General features: G+C 41.0%; 1 protein-coding gene across 4 annotated transcripts in view; it reads left to right on the forward strand.

Annotated features, from left to right (window-relative positions):
• Positions 1 to 24,469, forward strand: part of Sqor (Sulfide quinone oxidoreductase) — a 125,628-nt gene that overhangs the window by 92,772 nt on the left and 8,387 nt on the right. For all 4 annotated transcript variants that reach the window (XM_071662837.1, XM_071662838.1, XM_071662836.1 and 1 more), the window contains exons 10-11: positions 8,772 to 8,873; positions 17,665 to 17,809. In XM_071662837.1, the coding sequence (XP_071518938.1) occupies positions 8,772 to 8,873; positions 17,665 to 17,809 (247 nt within the window). The remainder of the gene's footprint in view (positions 1 to 8,771; positions 8,874 to 17,664; positions 17,810 to 24,469) is intronic.

Raw genomic sequence — 24,469 nt, forward strand, 5'->3', positions numbered from 1 at the left:
AGCCGTGCTGCTTTATGTGGTGATACAAAGAGAGGTTGAGTGAAGAATAACATAAGGCTAGAGCACAGGAAACAATTGGAGTGGATTAGGAATTGAAGATAGTGAGGGAAGCACAGCTTACAAGTGTGGGTAAAAAGTGTGGCAGGAAGTAGGTAGGATAGGGAAGTTTTAGAAAGAGTATTGTGCAATGGGTTGAAGTTGAGTTGCTAGTGAAAGAGAAAAGAGAGATCTGTTAGTGATACTTGTAGGGAAGGACTACAAGAGATTGAGAGATGTATAAGAGAAAGTGGCAGAAGATTAATCTTTCTATCTATCTGTATCTCTGATGCTTGTTTCCAACTGGAACTTCCTCAAGAGGGTGACCATAGCAATAGAGTCTCCACAACTAGTGAACTCCATTGCCATTTCTTAGCCTTTAATGTCTCCTTGACTGGCCATTGGCAGAGGACAGCTCTAGCACAGTGTTTGCAGAGGCTCCAACCTAATGTTCATAATGACTACTTCTACCTAATGTTCCTGCCTAAAGTTCCTGGTAGGTAGTAGTTGGTAGGCAGCCAATGACCTGGGAGGTATATTACCAGTACTACCCACCTGGGTATCAGGAGGGTAAATGGCAGCTGCGTAGTAAGCCAGCACTTCACTGGTTGTGAAAATGCAATCCCCTGACCCAGGTAGCTGTCTTTCTTGCTGCCTCACTCACGCATGGACTCCTGGCATTCTCTTCACAAACATACAATCTATGCTTGTCATACACAACACTTGACAACACTTAAGTCACACAGCTCATTCTTTGTAACTAGATTTTCTTGTGGTGAGCACTATGTGCTAGCTCTGTATTTTGGCAAAATGTTAGGAGCTGTAGATAGAAGTAGTAGGTAGGAACATTTAGACAGGAGCAACATGGTGAAGTGCCTGAGGATTGGCGGAATGCATGCATAATGCCATTTTACAAAGGAAGAGGGGATAAAGGTGAGTGCTCAAAATACAGAGGCATAAGTTTTTTGAGTATTCCTGGGAAATTATTTGGCAGAGTATTGATTGAAAGGATGAAGACGTGTACAGATAATCAGATTGGAGAAGAGTAGTGTGGTTTCAGAAGTGGTGAAGAATGTTTCGATCAGTTGTTTGCTTTGAAGAATGTATGTGAGAAATACTTAGAAAAACAGATGGATTTGTATGTAGCATATATGGATCTGGAGAAGGCATATGATATGGTTGATAGAGATGCTTTGTGGAAGGTCTTAAGAGTATATGGTGTGGGAGGTAAGTTACTAGAAGCAGTGAAAAGTTTTTACCAAGGTTATAAGGCATGTGTAGGAGTAGGAAGAGGAGAGGGATTGGTTCCCAGTGAATGTCGGTTTGTGGCAGGGGTGTGTGAAGTGCCCATGGTTGTTTGATTTGTTTATGAATGGGGTGGTTAGGGAGGTAAATGCATGAGTTTTGGTGACAGGGGCGAGTATGCCATCTGTTAGGGATGAGAGGGCCTGGGAAGTGAGTCAGTTGTTGTTTGCTGATGATGCAGATCTAATGGCTGATTTGTGTGAGAAACTGCAGAAGTTGGTGACTGAGTTTGGAAAAGTGTGTGAAAGGAGAAAGTTGAGAGTAAATGTGAATAAAAGCATGGTTATTAGGTTCAGTAGGATAGAGGGGCAAGTTAATTGGGATGTAAGTTTGAATTGAGAAAAATTGGAAGAAGTGAAGTGTTTTAGATATCCAGGATTGGACTTAGCAGCAGATGGAACCATGGAAACAAAGTGAGTCATAGGGTGAGGGAGGGGGTGAAGGTTCTGGGAGCAGTGAAGAACGTGTGGAAGGATAGAACATTATCATGGAGAGCAAAAATGGGTATGTTTGAAGGAAAAGTAGTTCCAACAGTGTTATATTTTTTTGAGACATGGGCTATAAATTGGGTTATAGAGAGGAGGGTGGATGTGTTGGAAGTGAAATGTTTGAGAACAGTGTGTGGTCTTAGGTGGTTTGATCGAGTAAGTAATGAAAGGGTAAGAGAGATGTGTAGTAACAAAAAGAGTGTGGCCTAGAGGGCAGAAGAGGGTGAGTTGAAATGGTTTGGACATGTGGAGAGAATGAGTGAGGAAAGATTGACAAAGAGGATATATGTGTCAGGGGTGGAGGGAACAAGGAGAAGTGGGATACTACATTGGAGCTGGAAATGTGGATTGAAAAAGATTATGAACAATCGGGGCCTGAACTTAAGGGAGGAAGAGACACGTGTAAGGAATAGAGTGAATTGGAACTATGTGGTATACTGGGGTCAACTTGCTGTCATTGGAGACATTGAAATTCACAACTACTACAACTACTACTACTATTACTCAACAATAATGAAGCATTTATGGATCTGGAGAGGGCATATGGTAGAGTTGATGGAGATGCTTTGTGGAAGGTATTAAAAGTATATGGTGTGGGAGGTAAGTTGCTAGAAGCAGTGAAAAGTTTTATCGAGGATGTAAGGCATGTGTATGAGTAGGAAGAGAGGAGAGTGATTGGCTCCCAGTGAATGTCAATTTGTGGCAGGGGTGCATGATGTCTCCACGGTTGTTTAATTTGTTTATGGATGGAGTTGTTAGGGAGGTGAATGCAAGAGTTTTGGAGACAGGGGTAAGTATGCAGTCAGTTTTGGATGAGAGGGCTTGGGAAGTGAGTCAGTTGTTGTTCGGTGATGATACAGTGCTGGTGGCTGATTCAGGTAAGAAACTTCAGAAACTGATGACTGAGTTGGTAAAGTGTGTGAAAGAAGTAAGCTGAGAGTAAATGTAAATAAGAGCAAGGTTATTAGGTTCAGTAGGGTTTAGGGACAAGTCAGTTGCGAGGTAACTTTGAATGGAGAAAAACTAGAGGAAGTGAAGTGTTTTAGACATCTGGGAGTGGATTTAGCAGTGGATGGAACCATGGAAGTGGAAGTGAGTCACAGGGTAGGGGAAGGGGCGAAGGTTCTAGGAGCATTGAAGAATGTGTGGAAGGCGAGAAAGTTGTCTTGGAGTGCAATGATGGGTATGTTTGAAGGAATGGTGGTTCCAACAATGTTATATGGTTGCGAGGCATGGGCTATAGATAGGGTTGTGCGGAGGGTGGATGTGTTGGAAATGAGATGTTTGAGGACAGTATGTGGTGTGAGGTGGTTTGATCGAGTAAGTAATGAAAGGGTAAGAGAGATGTGTGGAAATAATAAGACTCTCGTTGAGAGCAGAAGAGGGTGTATTGAAATGGTTTGGTCACATGGAGAGAATGAGTGAGAAAAGATTGACAAAGAGGATATATGTTTCAGGGGTGGAGGGAACAAGAAGTGGGGGACTAAATTGGAGGTGGAAGGATAGAGTGAAAAAGATTTTGAGCGATCGGGGCCTGAACATACAGGAGGGTGAAAGGTGTGCAAGGAATAGAGTGAATTGGAACGATGTGGTATACTGGGGTCGATGTGCTGTCAATGGATTGAACCAGGGCATGTGATGCGTCTAGGGTAAACCATGGAAAGATTTGTGGGGCCTGGATGTGGAAAGGGAGCTGTGGTTTCAGTGCATTACACATGACAGCTAGAGACTGAGTGTGAACAGATGTGGCCTTTGTTGTCTTTTCCTAGCGCTTCCTCGTGGGGAAAGGGGGGTGCCACTTCATGTGTGGTGGGGTGGCAACGGGAATGGATGAAGGCAGCAAGTATGAATATGTGCATGTGTATATATGTATATGTCTGTTAATGTATACATTGAAATGTATAGGTATGTATATCTGCGTGTGTGGGTGTTTATGTATATACATGTGTATGTGGGTGGTTTGGGTAATTCTTCCGTCTGTTTCCTTGTGCAACTTCGCTATGTGGGAGACAGCAACAAAGTATAATAAATAAATGATAAGATGATAATAATAATGATTTTTTATTATTATTATTATACTTTGTCGCTGTCTCCCGCATTAGCGAGGTAGCGCAAGGAAACGGACGAAAGAATGGCCCAACCCACCCACATACACATGTATATACATACACGTCCACACACGCACATACACATATCTATACATCTCAACGTACAAATATATATACACACACAGACATATACATATATACACATGTACATAATTCATACTGTCTGCCCTTATTCATTCCCATTGCCACCCCACCACACACGAAATGACAACTCCCTCCCCCTTGCATGTGCACGAGGTAGTGCTAGGAAAAGACAACAAAGGCCACATTTGTTCACACTCTGTAAAATGCACCGAAACCACAGCTCCCTTTCCACATCCAGGCCCCACAAAACTTTCCATGGTTTACCCCAGACGTTTCACACACCCTGGTTCAATCCACCGACAGCACGTCGACCCCGGTACCACATCGTTCCAATTCACTCTATTCCTTGCACGCCTTTCACCCTCCTGCATGTTCAGGCCCTGATCACTCAAAATCTTTTTCACTCCATCTTCACACCTCCAACTTGGTCTCCCACTTCTCCTCGTTCCCTCCACCTCTGACACACATATCCTCTTTGTCAATCTTGCCTCATTCTCTCCATGTGACCAAACCATTTCAAAACACCCTCTTCTGCTCTCTCAACCACACTCTTTTTATTACCACACATCTCGCTTACCCTTTCATTACTTACTCGATCGAACCACCTCGCACCACATATTGTCCTCAAACATCTCATTTCTAGCACATCCACCTTCCTCCACACAACTCTATCTATAGCCCACACCTCGCAACCATATAACATTGTTGGAACCACTATTCCTTCAAACATAATGATAATGATAAATAGATACACATTGAAAATTATTCTCAGAAAACTATATATAAGTATACCTTTGTATGCTTTTAAACAGAAATTAGCACTCTGCGACCATTTGTCAAATTACATATATATAATTATTAGATGAATATGAGTCTCTGCCCATGAATTTGCAAAAACTATGACAAGAATAATTTGAGTACAAATAGATATAAATACTGTATTGGAATGTATTCAAAGATGAACACCGAATACGAATACTCCATCTCTGCCCCATACATTATTCTATCACATATTTGTCTTCTTTATTCACAAACGCTCACCCTCATGCTCAATGATGATAACTTTATTTGTAAAACACACTCATGTAGAAATTACCATTCTTATCACACCTGATATAACAATAGAGTTTATCTTTAAGTAAGTTTCCTTCATTGAGTGAAAATTCCCAGACTTAACCCCCTGCCACAAGCCTCTGTCTCTCTGTCTGTCTGTCTGTCTCTCTCTCTCTCTCTCTCTCTCTCTCTCTCTCTCTCTCTCTCTCTCTCTCTCTCTCTCTCTCTCTCTCAGGGTATAATTGAGGTACACGGGTTATTCATTAATGTGAACAGAAATGGTGAATAGGTTGTGGAGTTGTGTGCTGAGAATGGGCTAGTGATGGAGAATACCTGGTTTTTAAAGAGGGACACACTAAAGTATAATATGTGTGTGGGAAAGATGGTCAACGGGCATTACTTGATTGCATATTAATGGACATTCTTGTAAAAGAGCGATTTTTGGATGTGAATGTACTCAAGGGGACAGCTGGTGGGATGTTTGATCATAACCTTATGGAGGCAAAGTTGAAAATTTGTAGTGGTTTCTGGAAAAGAGGAAATGTTATGGAAAAGAAGAGAGTGCTGACAGAAAGTGATCTTGGAAAAGACTTTAGTGGAGAAAAACTAGGAGATATTGAATGTAGAATGGCAAAAGGTGAGAGTGAACAAAGCGGGAGAAGTGGATGAGGAATGGGAGGTATTTAGGGAAGCTATGCTTGCATGTAAGAGATGCACGTGGCATGCATAAGGTGGGCAAGTTAGAGTAAGTGGTAGTATGATATAGTACGGTTGCTACTGAAAGGTAAGAGACTTACATGAGTGGTAATTACAGGGAAGGAGTGCAAATAATTGGGAGATGTATAATAGGAAGTTTCAGGAGGTCAAGAGGAATGCAGGGTCTGGAAAAGAAGTCAAATGAGAGTTAGGATTGGCAAATATCCAAAGCTTGTGGGGTAATAATATGTTTTGGAAGGAGGTTAATTGTGTGCAAAAAACAAGAAAGTAAATGATATTGTCAGTAAAGTAGACATATGTGTAAGTGGTAACAGGCAGTGGTTGAGTGAGGAGGAGGTAGAGTGAGTATTTTGAATGTTGAATGAGTAAGGGGAGGTAGACAGAGACAATTTATGTCAGAAATGGAGGAGAAAAAGATAAGTGGGGACCAGTGTAGAGACGAAAGGGTGGAATGAAAAAGATTTTGAGTGATTGGGGCCTGACGTTGCAGGAGGATGAAGGGCATGCATGGGATGAAGTGAATTGGAACAATGTGGTATACATGGGTCGACATGCTGCCAGTGGATAGAAACCTGGACATGTGAAGTAGCTGGTGGAAACCATGGAAAGGTCTGTGGTGTATGGTTGTGGATAGGGAGCTGTGGTTTAGGTGTGTTGCACATGATAGCTAGAGAATGGGCTCTGAGTGAATATGGCCTTTCTTTAACTGTTTCAGGCACTATCTTGCTAATGTGGGAAATGGATCTAGTATGAAAAAAGAAAATTTTGCCTCACATTTTAGCTGTCTCTTCACAAATCCCTCAACCCCAACAAATATAACACTGACAAAACAACTGTCCTTCCCACTTGGTTTTAAACACCATCCCATCAGACATATAACCACCAGATTCCACTTTCTCCAGCAAACATGAGTAACACTTTTGCATTTATTCTGTGGACATTGACATTCCTAACAACACTACAAACACCATTTCAGCATATCCGAAGGCCATTCACAATGAAGACTCCGATCTTATACTCCTAAGTTGCCTTGCATTTTCCCCACATAGATGGACACATAAAATCAATATACTTTAACCAGCTTCCTAAGTGCTGTGGGAGCCTCATAAAGACACAATGGACTCCTAGGGCTGGAAATAAGTACCTTAGCCTAAGCCATTTACCCAGTTTATCAACCAGCTTGTAGGGGAGGATGAACAACTGGATGGACTTTTGACTGACTACCTTGAATAGAATTTTTGACCTATTTACACTCATCCCCTAGCTGCCTATTAAAGAGATATGTTCAGTGATATCATTCTCAGAGAATTTCATGTGTACCTTTTGGAAATGAGATGTTTTAGGACAATATGTGGGGTGAGGTGGTTTGATCGAGTAAGCAATGAAAGGGTAAGAGAGATGTGTGGTAATAAAAAGAGTGTGGTTGAGAGAGCAGAAGAGGGTGTTTTGAAATGGTTTGGTCACATGGAGAGAATGAGTGAGGAAAGATTGACAAAGAGGATATATGGGTCAGAGGTGGAGGGAACGAGAAGTGGGAGACCAGATTGGAGGTGGAAGGATGGAGTGAAAAATATTTTGAGCGATCAGGACCTGAACATGCAGGAGGGTGAAAGGTGTGCAAGGAATAGAGTGAATTGGAACGATGTGGTATACCGGGGTCGACGTGCTGTCAGTGGATTGAATCAGGGCATGTGAAGCATCTGGGGGCTAAACCATGGAAAGTTCTGTGAGACCTGGATGTGGAAAGGGAGCTGTGGTTTTAGTGCATTATACATGACAGCTAGAGACTGAGGGTGAACGAATGGGGCCTTTGTTGTCTTTTCTTAGCGCTACCTTGCGTGCGTGCGGGGTTAGGGGGTTGTCATTTCATGTGTGGCGGGGTGGCAGTTCGAGTGAATAAAGGCAGCAAGTATGAATTATGTACATGTGTATATATGTATATGTCTGTGTGTGTATATATATGTATACATTGAAATGTATAGGTATCTATGTGTATGTACATACATGTGTATGTGGGTGGGTTGGGCCATTCTTTCATCTGTTTCCTTACACTACCTCGTTAATGCGGGAGACAGTGACAAAGTATAATAAGAAAACTTTTTTTAATGATTTTTTCTCAGTTTTCATCCTTTTCACATCTTCATTCTTTGATGTGGATTTGCTTCTGATTTCATCTGTACTGCTTTTATTTTCATAGATATCCTGACCTGTATAACTATGACTTTTATATCCATGCATTGTATGTGGGACAAGTGCTCCTTCATGCAAGTTTTTTTGCACAGCCTGCACTCATCATAGTTTCCTGTGCACCTCTTGTTTTGTCTTCCTTGTGAGAGATGTTTCTCAGCCTCAGTTTTCCTGCTGCCATCTATGCAAAATTTTTCTCCCACTGACCTAACTCATTCACAGATTTCAGTTATTCACTTTTCAAACTTTAATTACAGTGATATTCAGTCTGTTGAATACAGCATCCTTCTCCTACATATATTTGTGTTGGCCACCATTCTATCAAACTTCACCTTTGATTCAGCTGATAGCACAGCATTACCTGTATACAGCTTTAGTGACTTACATTCTACATTACATTCTACATTATTTTTCACCTTATATTAGCAATACATTACTGTTGCCTAACCTTATCCTCATTTTTCATATTGCCCCATTGATAAAACCAGAAAAAAAACGATGGTGAACATACATTCTTGACATGCTCCCACATTCATTTCAGACCACTTTCTTATACTGTCTTACTTTCCCTCATTCATGTCTTTCATATTAAAGCTTTGAAGTTTCTAAAGATCTTTCCTTTTCACATGCCTCTTGTGATTTGATCCACCCTCACCTCCTTATGATTTAAAGAAGTGAGTTTCATTTTTTAAGCTTTGAATGTCATTAGATCCAAGACTTTTTTAGCTACTTCATATGGGCTTTTTTTAACCATGTATATTAGCTGTTATTATTTTAGTCTTTTTCATTACAGCTGGCCAGTGTGGTGTCTTGCGTAAAAATCTCAGTTTGACAATGGCTGGTAAATCTCCTGTTCACCACTATGATGGCTACACTTCTTGTCCTCTGGTAACTGGTATGTGCAATAGATCTATTATGTTTGATGCAGTTAGCCCAAAAATCTATAGAAAATTGGATATTTTCACTGTAAAGATTAACTTGAAGTTTGACATTTTCTAATCTCCTTGTGCTACAGTAAACTGTTTTGAGCTTGTTTAGACATTAGAAAATATCATAGAATGAGTTATCTCAGATCTATGGATGAAAAGTGAGTTATACAAGGGAGTCTCCTTATTGATGGTTTTTAAGTGATTTTAGCCCTAATGATTTTTGATGCAGTATTGGGTGTTTATGATAAAAGATGCAACACAATCATATTTTGTTATTGATAAGCAGAGGATTCAGTGCACTTCACAGGAGATGAAATGATAGGAAACCTTTATAAGTTATATTTTCAATTTATTTTTCATACTTTTTTGCCAATTTCTGCATTAGTGAGCTTGCACCAGGAACAAAGAAAAGTCCTCATTCTCTCACATCCATTATCTATCTGTCATGTGTAACCTAATGAAACCACAGTCCCCTGCCCACAGCCAAGCCCCACAGACCTCTCAGTGTTTTTCCCAAGTGCTTCATAACTGGATGCTTCATACACCCTGGTTCAGCCCAATGACAGCATGTCCTCTTCATCATTGGTGTGTGTGTGTGTGTGTGTGGGTTCCCTCCCTCCCTGGTATGTAACAGTGCTCCAGTTTACCCTATTCCTTGCATGTCTTTCATCCTAATGCATGTTCAGGTCCAGACCATTCAGAATATTTTTCACTCCATCCTTCCATTTCCAGTTTGTTCACCGCATTATTCTTTTCCCCTACACTTCTGACATGTATGTCCTCTTCATCGACCTCTCTACATATTCTCTTCATATGTACACACCATTTCAGCTCACTTTTTTTTTCTCAACCACATTCTTCTTATTACTGCCCCTCTTTGTTACCATTTTATAACTTACTTGATCAAACCACCTCACACTACATATTTTCCTCAGACATTTGATTTTCAACACGTCCCCTCTCCTCCGCACATTCTCATCTATAGTCCATGCCTTGCATCTGTACGACAACTTTGGGACTGTTATACTTTCAAACATACATACTTTTGCCCTCCCAGGTAATGACCTCCCTTTCCACACATTTTTCAGTGCTTCCAGAACCTTTGCTCCCTTATCCACCCTATGACTCACTTCCATGGTTCCACTTACTGCTGTGTCCACCCCTAAGTATTTAAAAGATTCCACTTCCTCTAGATTTTCCCTATTCACACTCACATTCCACTTAACCTGTCCCTCTGCCCTGCTAAACCAAATAACCTTACTTTTATTCACATTTACTCTTAACTACTTCTAGTCATACTCTTCCAAATTCAGACATCAACTTCTGCAATTTTACACTCGAATTTCCCACTAGTGGTGCGTCATCAGCAAGCAACAGTTGACTCATGTCCTAGGCCCCCTTACCCCCTTCAGACAGTATTCTCACCTGTTTTTCCAAGACCTCAGCATTTACCTCTCTCACCATCCTATCCATAAACAAATTTAATGGCCATTGTGACATCACACACCCCTGACATAGAAATACTTCACCAGGAACCACTCACCCTCCTCTCTATGTATTGACACACACGACTTGCACTCTCAATAAAACTTCTCGCTGCTTTTAGTGAAGTTAATCCTACAACATATATTCATAATACCTTCCACAGGACATCTCTATTAACCCTGTCAAATGCTTTCTTCAGATCTGTGAATGCCTCATACAGGTCCTTCTGTTTCTCTTAGTATTTCTAACACACTTTCGTTAAAGCATACACCTGATCTACATGCCTCTTCCATTCCTCAAACCACATTGTTCCTCCCCAGTCTGATGCTCTGTACATGGTTTTAGCCTCTCAGTCACCACTCTTACATACAACTTGCCAAATACACTCGGTATTTCAAATGCTCACCTTTGTCACCTTTGCCTTAATACAGTTGCAGTTATGTAAAGCCTTAGATAAAGCGGGAATACTGAGGAAGAGAAAGGAAGGAATGGTCTACTAAAAGCTGTTAAAAGTAGAAGAGCTTCGAGTTGTGCAGTGGTGATGATATACACAGCTCTCTAGCCAGCTAGCATTTGCAAGGTATAAGAGAATACTAAATGAGTATTGCTGGATAAAAAATAACTGAGAAACTCTGAAAAAACATTGTGGACAAGGCAGGTGAATATCCAAAACTTTATCATAAGTTCTTTATAAGCTAGTTGTCAGCTAAGGAGCAGCTAATTAGGCTAAAGGATTCAGAGGGAACAGTTGTAGAGAATGATGTAAGGATATGTGAGGGATTGAATAGCAAGTTCATAAGTGTTTTGACAGTGGAAGACACTACAGCCCCATAGAAATCCTTCTGTTTCTGTGAATATTTCTCACACACTCTTTAAAGCAAACACCTGATCCTCACATCCTCTTCCATTTCTGAAATGACACTGTTCCTCCCCAGTCTGATGCTCTGTGCATGCGTCATTTCAGTCACTACACTCCCATACAATATACAAGTTACACTCAACAAACTTGTACCTCTGAAGTTTGAACTCTATCCTTTACCCCCTATGCCTATCGCCAGTCCTCATGCGCCTCGACCTGAACTATATATACTTTGAAAATCCGGCGAGCCAGTCAACAGCGTAGTCACCCACTTTCTTAAGAAATTCAACTGCAGTACCATCCACTCCGGCTACCTTGCCACATTTCCTCATGTGTATGGCTTTCATCACCTCTTCTTTCTTGACCAAACCACTCTCCATGACTTTCTCACTTTGCACATCGCTCTGATTTAAACATCATACATATGCCACCCTATCATCAGACACATTTAGCAGTCTTTTGGAATACTTAGGAGGCTGATAGAGGCAAGCAAAGAAAGAGTAGATGAAGATTTTGGAAGAAAGTTAAGTGAAAAGTTTTAGGATAATAAGAAACTATACTGGAAGGAGATGAAAAGAAAGAGTTGGATGTAAGAGTGGAAATGATGACGTGAGAAGTAAGGAAGGGGAATTGCAGAATCAAAAGGAGGAAGTGTATGGAAAATGGAAAGAGTATTTTGAAGAACTGATGAATGTGGGAGAAGGGGAGTCAGCAGTTTTAACGTTAAATGCATGGGTATGGAGGAGGGAAGGAAGAGGATACTTATGCAGGGGCCTATAGAAAAAAGGAGGTAAGAGGGGCAATAATGAGGCTTAATGCTGGAAAGGCACCTAGAGTGGATACAAGTGAAGGGGCCTATAGAAAAAGGGAGGTAAGAGGTGCAGTAATAAGGCTTGATGCTGGAAAGCACCTGGAGTGGATGGGATTACGACTGAAATGCTGAAGTATGGAGGAGAAAGTATGATAGAGTGGATGCATCTTATATGTGATGTAGCATGGAAACAGAAGGTTGTGCCTGAGGATTGGGTGAGGTATTATTGTTCCTTTATTCAAAGGAAAAGGTGCTAAGGATGTATGTAGCAATTATAGGGGAATAAGTCTGTTGAATATACCAGGAAAAGTGTATGCAAGAATATTAATTGGCAGAATGATGGAAGTGACTGAGTGCAGAATGACTGAAGAGCAGGGAGGTATTAGGAAGGGTAGGGGATGTAAGGATCAGATTTTTGAAGTAAAGATGACCGTGGAAAATTATTTAGCAAAAGTTAAGAAGTTGTACACAGCTTTTATGGGTCTGGAGAAAGTGTATGACAGAGTTGAGTGGAATGCTTTGTAGGATGTGTTCAGTATTTATGGTAAAGGGGGACAGCTGTTGGATGGTGTAAAAGTCTTGACAGCATAGTTCTCCCAACCCTGACCTAGGCAGCCGAAACATGGATGTGGAATGAGGCACAGAGGTTAAGAATCCAGGCTTTGGAAATGAGCTATTTAAGAAGAGCATGTGAAAGGATGCAAGACTGGAAGTTTACAAAGAGAGTGTATGATAGTACAATTAGAGGTATTGTTGTGAGTGGAAGACCACCTGTGACATGGGCAAATAGGGTGGAGGAAAAATGGAGGGAGAGAAATAGTGGAAGAATGTGTGGAATGATGCATGCAAGGGAGGCATGTAAGGACAGGGATAAGTGGAGACTTTTGCTGTGGCCACCCCTTGGTGGGAGTTCCTGGAGGGAACTGGCATTAGAGATATAGATAGATAGAATAGATGGCTGGGAAAGATTCTTCTTTCTCTGACTTAGCATTCATTAATGACCAAAGTCATTGCACATACATTATCTGTGAGGCAAAGCATTTCTTTATTCAGAGTAAGTGCATCAACCTTTCCTGGTCATCTATTGATTGGTCTGCTTTTCATCATTTGTCTGTACAGACGGTATTATAGTTGTCTCTCTTTGGTTCCCATTTTTCATCGAACTCTACCGTGGATGGCACTAGCATTTCTTCACCCCCTGCTGCTCCTCTTACTAATGCTATCCTCCTACTCATAATCTCTTCAAAAAGTGCTGCTTTCTCAGGACACAAGCAAGGCTTATGGTCTTGATGGCATCCATCCCATGTGCTGAAAGAGTGTGCCACTGAACTTGCATTTGTGTTAGCTTGTCTATTCCATTTCTGTTTAAAAACCAGAACTTTTCCTTCTTCCTGGAAGCACGCATTGGTACATTTCATCCTTGAGAAGGGTGACCATTCTAAGCCTTCTAACTATCATCCTGTTGCTTTGATATTTCCCATTTCCAAAGTCATTGAATCCCTCCTCAACTCCCATATCCACAGACATCTTGAATCTTGCAGTCGTCTCTCTGATCACTAGTGTGACTTTTGTGAGGTGTGATCCACTGGTGATATTCTTTCCTATCTTACTAATGTCTGGTCATCATTTATGAAAGATTTTTGGGAATCCTGTGTAGTTGCCTTTGACATTTCCAAAATTTTTGATAGGATGTAGCATTGGGGTATCATCTCTAAACTCCCCTCTTTTGGCTTTCGCCCATCACTTTGCTACCTCATATCTAGCCTCCTCTCTGGACAGTCTGTCCCTATGGTTGTTGAGGGATCAGCCTCTACTCCTTTCTCCATGTAATGATAAATGCAGTTTTATGCTGATGACTCAACACTGCATTTTTTCACATTCTTTAGTTGTGCTCCCTCTTCTCTTATTCAGTCTGCATCTCATTTTGACACAATTTTCACAGTATACACATACTTGGACAGGATATCTCAGTGGGATAGACAAAATCAGCTTAGGTTTAATGCCTTCAAGGTCCAGTCTCTTCCCATTTTTCAATTGAAAATTCCTCACAACTTTCCTTTCACCGTTGATGATTCTGTAATTACACCTTTTGACTCATTGAACATACATGGTATTACTGTAGCATACACTCTATCTTGGAACTGCACATTACAGAAATAGCTGAGTCTGCCTCTAGGAGACTGTGTTCTTGTTTAAATGACAAAATTTTTTCTCATCTGAACAGTAGCTGCATTTATATGAAGGCTTCATATGTCCTTATATGGAGTGCTGCTCTCACACTTGGGGTAACTCTAGCTCTCCATCCTTACTCGACAGAATTGAGTCAAAAGCAGTCCAACTTGTGAACTCTCCCATGCTATCTTCCAAACTTGGCCCATTTGTCCTACATGGCAAAGAAGGTTTACTTTCCCGCTTTTGTAGGTATTCCTTTGGTTTTTGCTCCTGAAAGCTGGCTGCTAGACCATGCAGTATTCAGCAAGACACTGGGCCACATGATTACTGCATAGCCAGTGGCACATTCTCAGACAGTTTTTCACTTCCTCCAAAATTTTTAAGTACTTTCTCTTGTTTCTTCTTTTTCATTAACCTCCCTATATTTCAATTAAGGCTCAGCCTTGATGTGGACTTTTGACCATGACTGGAGCCTCATATGTGTAAGAAAAAATCCAGCACTACCGTTGTCACTCCCCCATATACCCCCTACACTAATGTTCCCATGTGACCTCTTGTTTTGCACATTATTAATCTTTTCCAAAATTCTTATTCTCTCTGAAGGTTACTGATACCTGTTCTCCCCATCTTTCATTTGCCCTTTTTTTCAACCCCTGCACCTTCCTCTTTACCTCCTGCTGCTTTCTCTTTTGCATGTGCTAATTATTAGCAATCCTTCCCTCTTTTTTCTTTGCCTTTATCCCTCATGTGTTTATACAGTGGCAGTATATGTGCATTCCACCAATCCTCAAGCACCTCTCCATCATCCATACATGCATTGTATATCCTAACTAACCAGTCAGCAACGCAGTCACCCCCTTTCTTCAACGCAGTCACCCCCTTTCTTCAGAAATTCAGCTGCATTACCATCCACTCCAACTGCCTTAACACATTCCATAATGTAAGGCTTTCATAACCTCTTCTTTCTTCACCAAACCACTCCCCTTGACTCTCTTACTTCACATATCACCCCACCCAAACACCCTACATCTGCCACCATATCATGAAACACATTCAGCTGTATTTCAGAATACTCCCTCCATGTCCTTCTCACTTCATCACTACCTGTTAACACTTCTTATGATCCCTTCACTGATGTTCCCATTTGTTCTCCTGTTTTTTGTAGTTAACATTCTTCCAGGACGTCTTATTCTCCCTGAAGTTTACTGATACTCGCTCTCCCTAATTCTCATATGCTTTCTTTTTCAACCCCAGCACCTTTTTCTTATACATCTTCCAATCATTTGCACTCCTTCCCTGTAAGTATTGCCTATGTACCACCTACTCTTTCTTTTTCAGGAGCAACTTTGCTTCATCATCCCATCACTTTTTACCTTTTCTGATCTGCCTACCTCCCTTGTTATGTGTACCACACACATCTTGTGCACATGCCAGCACTGCTTCCCTAAATACTCACAATCCTTACCCACTTCCCTTGCTATTTACTCTCACCTTTTGCCATTCTGCACTGATATTTCTTCACACAGGTTTCTTTTCCAAACTAAGATACCCTCATTATTCTCTTCTCGCCCATAATGTTTCCTTTTTTCCAAAGACATCTACAAGTTTTCACCCTATCATCCACACAGCAATGATCAGACATCCCACCAGTTTCCTATCTCAGCACATTCACATTCAAAAGTGTCCCATTTGCATGCCTATCAGTTAGCATATAATCCAGTAATGCCTGCTGACCATCCTTCCTGCTCACATATGTATGCTTGAGTATGTCTGTCTTTTTAAACCAACCGTGGTATATGGTTGTGAGGCATGGGTTGTAGATAGGATGGTACAGAGGAGGGTGGATGTGTTGGAAATTAAATGTTTGAGGACAATATGTGGTGTGAGATGATTTGATCGAGTAAGTAATGAAAGGGTGAGAGAGATGTATGGAAAAAAAGTGTGGTTGAGAGAGCAGAAGAAGGTGTGTTGAAATGGTTTGGACATATGGAGAGAAAGAGTGAGCAAAGATTGACAAAGAGGATTTATGTGTCAGAGATGGAGGGAACAAGAAGTGGGAGACCAAATTGGAGGTGGAAGAATGGAGTGAAAAGATTTTGAGTGATTGGGGCCTGAATATACAGGAGGGTGAGAGGCATATAAGGAATGGAGTGAATTGGAACAGTGTGGTATACCAGGGTCGATGAGCTGTCATTGGGTTGAACTAGGGAATGTGAAACATCTGGGGTGTACCATGGAAAGGTTTGTGGGACCTGGATGTGCAGGGAATCTGGAGGTAGAATTCTTTCTCCCCTCCCCTACATTTATCATACAGAGTATAGATATATGCCCCAAAAATGATATGAGGTGTGTTCTATGCTTAGATTATTTTTGTTTTATTATACTTTGTCACTGTCTCCCATGTTAGTGAGGTAGCGCAAGGAAACAGATGAAAGAATGGCCCAACCCACCCACATACATATGTATATACATACGCGTCCACACATACACATATATATACCTATACATTCCAACGTATACATATATATACATATATACACATGTACATGATTCATACTTGCTGCCTTTATTCATTCCAGTCGCCACCCCGCCACACATGAAATGCCAACACCCACCCCCTCACATGTGTGCAAGGTAGCGCTAGGAAAAGACAGCAAAGGCCACATTCGTTCACACTCGGTCTCTATCTGTCATGTATAATGCACCAAAACCACAGCTCCCTTACCACATCCAGGCCCCACAAAACTTTCCATGGTTTACCCCAGACGCTTCACATGCCCTGGTATATGAACATAAGTATATATCATATGGAAACACATTTGGAAATGAAAATTATCATGCTCTGGTTTCCCACATGCACCAACAAGTCCATTCAAAACCTTACCAAACCAATATAATGGAAAGTGTACCAGTTTTTAAAGCTTTTTCTTCACCAATGGATAATATATGTTTGTTCTGTAAGGAAAAAATATATTTCTGAATTTTCTTATTTCTGTACACAGGAGAGGCTCTTTTAAGATTATTTGCACAGTTTAAGGGTTAAAACTGGAATTCAGAATACCGTATATTTACCTGTAGGAGGAATGAAACAGAAAAATACCTTGAGGATTGTTTTTTCTTCATATTTTTCTGTATGGTTTGTAGTTATTTATAAGTCATATATACATAAAATGAAAGTTGTAAATAATAGAACAGTTGTCAGGAAGTATTACACCTACTTTTGTTCAAGTTCAGCCATTTTCCAACAGTGTATATCATGTTACATCTCTTCTCATATTTGTTGTTAAGTTTTTCTGAATAGAATGGGAATTATCACATGCTATGCAATTTATCAGTAATTTGAACTTTGTTATTTTTGGTATTGTTTTTTCACAGAATAGTGTACTACCATAAGATAGATAAGGATTAATAACATTTGCTTTTTACACAGGATATTCAAAATGCATCTTGGCAGAATTTGACATGAATGGCAATCCACTGGAGACATTTCCAATCAATCAAGCAAAGGAGCGACGTACAATGTTCCATCTCAAAAAGGACATGATGCCGGATATGTATTGGCTTGGCATGTTGAAGTAAGTACAGTACAGTAGATTATTTTGAATATCACTTTTACTTAACAAAATAAATGTGATGTTTGACATTTCCAGGTTGATAAAAGATCACAGATGATAGAGTGCGAGATACACAGGGAAGATTACAAGTAGAATGTAATCAAACAATTGATTTACAATAGTCACCATGGGATAGGTTATTCAAAAAATGCCTGGATAAATGATTAGATGTATTTTTCACTGATATGGAAGAATTTACATTCTCAGAGGTAGCATGGAATTTTGAAAAAGCTGTTGGAAACTGTAAAAAGATTTGTTGTAGATGTTTTTTTGATACATAGTCTCCATTTCCTGAGTTAGCATGGCTAAGGACTGAGCCTTAGAGGGAATATCCTCACGTGGCCCCTTTCTCTGTTCCTTTTTTTTCTATAGTAAAGAAAACAGGAGAAGAGGATTTCCATCCCCCCACTCCCTCCCCTCTTAGTCGCCTTCGACTACATGCAGGGAATACACAGGAAGTATTTTTCTACCCTATCCCCAGGGATATTAAGAATATATTAGTGAAAGTGTGTTTGGATGCTTATTTTGTTAGAGGCTTTAGTTTGGTTCAGGCAGCGATGTCTCTTTAACATTGTTTTTAAGGTCCTTGAATCACATTTCAGGGAAGATTGATGCAACAGTGACAAATATGTTTATAGTATATTAATAGGCAAACTGTATTCTCACCTTTAAATCACAGAGTTGTGGTTTGAACCATTTGTGAGGTAGTTTATATAATGGCAGGAAAGGTAGGGGATGTATGGATCAGATTTTTGTTGAAGTTGTATACAGCTTTTATGGATCTAGAGAAAGTGTATGACAAAGTCAAATGGAATGCTTTGTGGGATGCGTTAAGTGATATATGGTATAGGGGGAGAACTGGTGGATGATATAAAAGCCTCCTATAGAGGAGCAAATGCATGTGTAGGAGTGGTTGGAGAGCCGAGTGAAAGTTCTGGGATACATATGGGTGTGAGGCAGGGCTGTATTATGTCACTATTGGATGGAGTGATAAGAGAGATTAAATCAAAAGTAGGGAAAAGGGGTGCAAAGATGGAGTGTGGTAGAGATATGATGGCTAGTGGCAAGCAAGTTTTGGGATACATATGGGTGTGAGGCAGGGCTGTATGATGCCACTATTGGATGGAGTGATAAGAGAGATTAAATCAAAAGTAGGGAAAAGGGGTGCAAAGATGGAGTGTGGTAGAGATATGATGGCTTGTGGCAAGCCTGTTTGTGGATGATACTGTGTTGTTTGCAGAGAGTGAAGAGGAGTTGCAGAAGATTGTAATTGTGTTTTATGATGTGTGTAAGCAGAGGAGATTGAAGGTAAATGCAAGTAAAAGTAAAGTAATGATGTTTGAAAGGAAAAGGAGTGAAAGTATAGCTTTTTGCAAAACCATATAGAGTGAAAGAAGAAAGTGTTCAAATTGTGCTTTGGATGTTGTTGGGGGTGGGGGGTGTCTGGAAGTGAGGGAATTTAAGTATCTTGGAGCTGTCATGGGTAAGTGTGGTGATATGGAAGGAGAGAGATAAGGGAGAGAGCAGTACAGAGTAGATGAGTCCTTGGGTACATTAATAGAATAATGAAGGTTAGAGTTGTAAATATGGAAGCAAAGAGAGGATTAAGGGACAGCATAGTTCTCCCAACCCTAACCTATGCAGCCAAAACATGGTCATAGAGTAAGTCACAGAGGTCAGGACTCCAGACTTTGGAAATGAGCTATTTGAGAAGAGCATGTGGTGTGACTAGATGGAATGAAGAAAGAAATGATTGTGTTTATTATGAGAGATGTGGTATGGCAGGGAATGCAAAGGGAATGAATTGCAGAGTGATAGAATTGGTGAAACCTAATATCTTGAGGTGGTTTGGGCATGTGGAAAGAATGCAAGATTGGGAGTTTACAAGAAGAGTGTATGATAGTATGTGGGAACATTAGGCAGGAGCATTAGGTAGAATTAGTCTGTAGGATTTTTAGGTAGGAGCATCTGCACATACTGCGCTAGAGTTGCCCTCTGTCTGTGGCCTGTTGAGGGTGATGCACTAAAGGCTAAGAAGCAGCACTGGAGTTCACTAGATATGGAAACTCTTTTGCCATGGCCACCCCTTGAGGGAGTTATACTTGAGGGAACAGGCATCAGAGATACAGATAGACAGACTACGGAAACATTCAAAAGAAGTTTAGACTTGTGGTTGAAGACAAATCCAGATGAACCTAGAATAGATAACTGTGCCAGAGGAGTACCTGTTGAAAAGATATCCTTGTACAAGCAAGACAAGTGAGGTGACAAGATTATGGGATTGGAAGAAATGTCATTTGTCAACATACAAGTTAAGTGGTGAGTGAACGTGCTAGCCTTGCCACCATGAAAAATCTCATTATAAGTACTTGTAGGTAGGCAGGTTTTCCTAACATTCTTATACAAACAACCCTCCTCATACCACATATCTTTTTCAAACATGTCATTTCAAACACATCCACCTTTTTCCATACTTTTTGATCGAGGGCCCATACCGTACATCCATACAACATTGTTAGGACTGTTCTACCATCAAATGTATCCATCGTTGCATTTGCATTCACACGCTTTTGAAGGAACTTACGATTGCTTCCTCCTCACCTCACCTTCACTTCAGCTCATTGTTCCTTCCACTACGATATTCACACTCTAACCAGCCTGTTTCTTTCTACAGATGACTGAGCCTCAGAGGGAAAAATACTCAATTGGCCCTCATCTCTTGTTCCTTCTTTTGGAAAAGTAAAAACAGGAGGGGAGGATTTCCAGCCCCCACTCCCACCCCTTTTAGTCGCCTTTCATGACACACAGGGAATTTGTGGGAAGTATTCTTTCTCCCCTATCCCCTGGGATAAACCTTTCTTTTATTCATTTTAAATATCAGCTTTCTCCTTTCACCCATGCGAATATTTATTATTTTATTTATTTATTTTGCTTTGTCGCTGTCTCCTGCGTTAGCAAGGTAGTGCAAGGAAACAGACGAAAGAATGGCCCAACTCGCCCAAATACACATGTATATACATACACGTCCACACACACAAATATACATACCTATACATCTCAATGTACACATATATATACACACACAGACATATACATATATACACATGTACATAATTCATACTGTCTGCCTTTATTCATTCCCATCGCCACCTCGCCACACATGGAATAACAACCCCCTCCCCCCTCATGTGTGCGAGGTAGCGCTAGGAACAGACAACAAAGGCCCCATTCGTTCACACTCAGTCTCTAGCTGTCATGTAATAATGCACATGTAATAATACATAAATTTAAAAGGTTTTATGATTGTAGAAAGTGTTTAAGGGATGGGGCCCCATGAGTGTAAAACTCTCTCCCCTTACATTACACATAGGTAATTATAATTGCACACTATCTCAAACTCAGACACTATCTTCTACAACCTCTATCTCAAATCTACTACCAGAGCATTCACCTCCCTCCCTACTCAGTCCATGAATAGATGAAACAGCCATTATGACATCATACACCCCTGCCACAAACCTACCTTCTCAAAGAATCTTTCATCCACGGATTCTACTACTTGAACACATACCCTGCTCTCGTGATAAAATCTCCACATTGCTTTTGATAGCTTTCCTCCCATGCCATACAATCGTGAAACCTTCAAAGCATCTGTGTCAGCTTTACAGTGAGCTTTTTGTAGGTCCAGTAATGTGATGTACAAATCCTTCCATTGCTGTATCTCAAACAAATTGTTCAAAGCATCCACACATCCTCAACCACACTTAAAACCACATTGTTTCTCCCCAGTCTGATGCTCTTTGTATGCAACTATCCTGCCAGTCAACACTCTTCCATATTGCTTACCAGGTTACACTCGGTAACGTTTTACCTTTGTAATTCCAACATTATGTTTCCCCCCTTGCCTTTATGTAATAGCATTATGTAGGTTGGGGTGAGAGAGTATCATTAAATTTTAGGGAGAATAAAAAGATGTTCTGGGAGGAGGTAAATAAAGTGCGTAAGACAAGGGAGCAAATGGGAACTTCAGTGAAGGGCGCAGATGGGGAGGTGATAACAAGTAGTGGTGATGTGAGAAGGAGATGGAGTGAGTATTTTGAAGGTTTGTTGAATGTGTTTGATGATAGAGTGGCAGATATAGGGTGTTTTGGTCGAGGTGGTGTGCAAAGTGAGAGGGTTAGGGAAAATGATTTGGTAAACAGAGAAGAGGTAGTAAAAGCTTTGCGGAAGATGAAAGCCGGCAAGGCAGCAGGTTTGGATGGTATTGCAGTGGAATTTATTAAAAAAGGGGGTGACTGTATTGTTGACTGGTTGGTAAGGTTATTTAATGTATGTATGACTCATGGTGAGGTGCCTGAGGATTGGCGGAATGCGTGCATAGTGCCATTGTACAAAGGCAAAGGGGATAAGAGTGAGTGCTCAAATTACAGAGGTATCCCTGGGGATAGGGGATTAAGAGTACTTCCCACGTATTCCCTGCGTGTCGTATAAGGCGACTAAAAGGGGAGGGAGCGGGAGGCTGGAAATCCTCCCCTCTCGTTTTTTTTTTTTTTTTAATTTTCCAAAAGAAGGAACAGAGGGGGGCCAGGTGAGGATATTCCACATGCCCAGTCCTCTGTTCTTATCGCTACCTCGCTAACGCGGGAAATGGCGAATAGTTTGAAAAAAAAGAAAAAAAAAAGTTTGAGTATTCCTGGTAAATTATATGGGAGGGTATTGATTGAGAGGGTGAAGGCATGTACAGAGCATCAGATTAGGGAAGAGCAGTGTGGTTTCAGAAGTGGTAGAGGATGTGTGGATCAGGTGTTTGCTTTGAAGAATGTATGTGAGAAATACTTAGAAAAGCAAATGGATTTGTATGTAGCATTTATGGATCTGGAGAAGGCATATGATAGAGTTGATAGAGATGCTCTGTGGAAGGTATTAAGAATATATGGTGTGGGAGGCAAGTTGTTAGAAGCAGTGAAAAGTTTTTATCGAGGATGTAAGGCATGTGTACGCGTAGGAAGAGAGGAAAGTGATTGGTTCTCAGTGAATGTAGGTTTGCGGCAGGGGTGTGTGATGTCTCCATGGTTGTTTAATTTGTTTATGGATGGGGTTGTTAGGGAGGTGAATGCAAGAGTTTTGGAAAGAGGGGCAAGTATGAAGTCTGTTGGGGATGAGAGAGCTTGGAAGTGAGTCAGTTGTTGTTCGCTGATGATACAGCGCTGGTGGCTGATTCATGTGAGAAACTGCAGAAGCTGGTGACTGAGTTTGGTAAAGTGTGTGAAAGAAGAAAGTTAAGAGTAAATGTGAATAAGAGCAAGGTTATTAGGTACAGTAGGGTTGAGGGTCAATTCAATTGGGAGGTGAGTTTGAATGGAGAAAAACTGGAGGAAGTGAAGTGTTTTAGATATCTGGGAGTGGATCTGGCAGCGGATGGAACCATGGAAGCGGAAGTGGATCATAGGGTGGGGGAGTGGGCGAAAATTCTGGGAGCCTTGAAGAATGTGTGGAAGTCGAGAACATTATCTCAGAAAGCAAAAATGGGTATGTTTGAAGGAATAGTGGTTCCAACAATGTTGTATGGTTGCGAGGCGTGGGCTATGGATAGAGTTGTGCGCAGGAGGATGGATGTGCTGGAAATGAGATGTTTGAGGACAATGTGTGGTGTGAGGTGGTTTGATCGAGTAAGTAACGTAAGGGCCAGAGAGATGTGTGGAAATAAAAAGAGCGTGGTTGAGAGAGCAGAAGAGGGTGTTTTGAAATGGTTTGGGCACATGGAGAGAATGAGTGAGGAAAGATTGACCAAGAGGATATATGTGTCGGAGGTGGAGGGAACGAGGAGAAGAGGGAGACCAAATTGGAGGTGGAAAGATGGAGTGAAAAAGATTTTGTGTGATCGGGGCCTGAACATGCAGGAGGGTGAAAGAAGGGCAAGGAATAGAGTGAATTGGAGCGATGTGGTATACCGGGGTTGACGTGCTGTCAGTGGATTGAATCAAGGCATGTGAAGCGTCTGGGGTAAACCATGGAAAGCTGTGTAGGTATGTATATTTGCATGTGTGGACGTATGTATATACATGTGTATGGGGGTGGGTTGGGCCATTTCTTTCGTCTGTTTCCTTGCGCTACCTCGCAAACGCGGGAGACAGCGACAAAGCAAAAAAAAAAAAAAAAAAAAAAATTATGTAGGTATTCTGCCAATCCTCACAGTGAGCCATAATATACTAAAAGTCCTAACTGACCAGTTGTTAGTACTGTGACCCCCTTTCTTGAAAAATTGACTGCAATCCTATACGCTCCTGCCTCTCTCCCAATTTTCATCATATGCAAGACATTTCTATATGTTCTCTTTTCACCAAACCACTTGCCAAGACTTTTTCACTTCACATACCTGTATGTACCAAACACCCCACATCTCCCACATTATCATCTGACACATTCATCAATCTCTGAAAATATTCAGCCCAACTGCTCTTTATCTCTTCTTTGTCTAGATCCATTTCCCCAACGGTTCCGTTCATCTATCTGTCTATCTATCTATCTATCTATCTATATGTCTGATCTCTGTTCCTTTCTGGAACTCCCTCAGGGGGATGGCCACAGCATTAGTCTCCATGACTTTTCACCTCCTTCCAA

Source organism: Panulirus ornatus, chromosome 6 (assembly GCF_036320965.1).
Source record: "Panulirus ornatus isolate Po-2019 chromosome 6, ASM3632096v1, whole genome shotgun sequence".
In the NCBI taxonomy this organism is placed as follows: domain Eukaryota; kingdom Metazoa; phylum Arthropoda; class Malacostraca; order Decapoda; family Palinuridae; genus Panulirus; species Panulirus ornatus.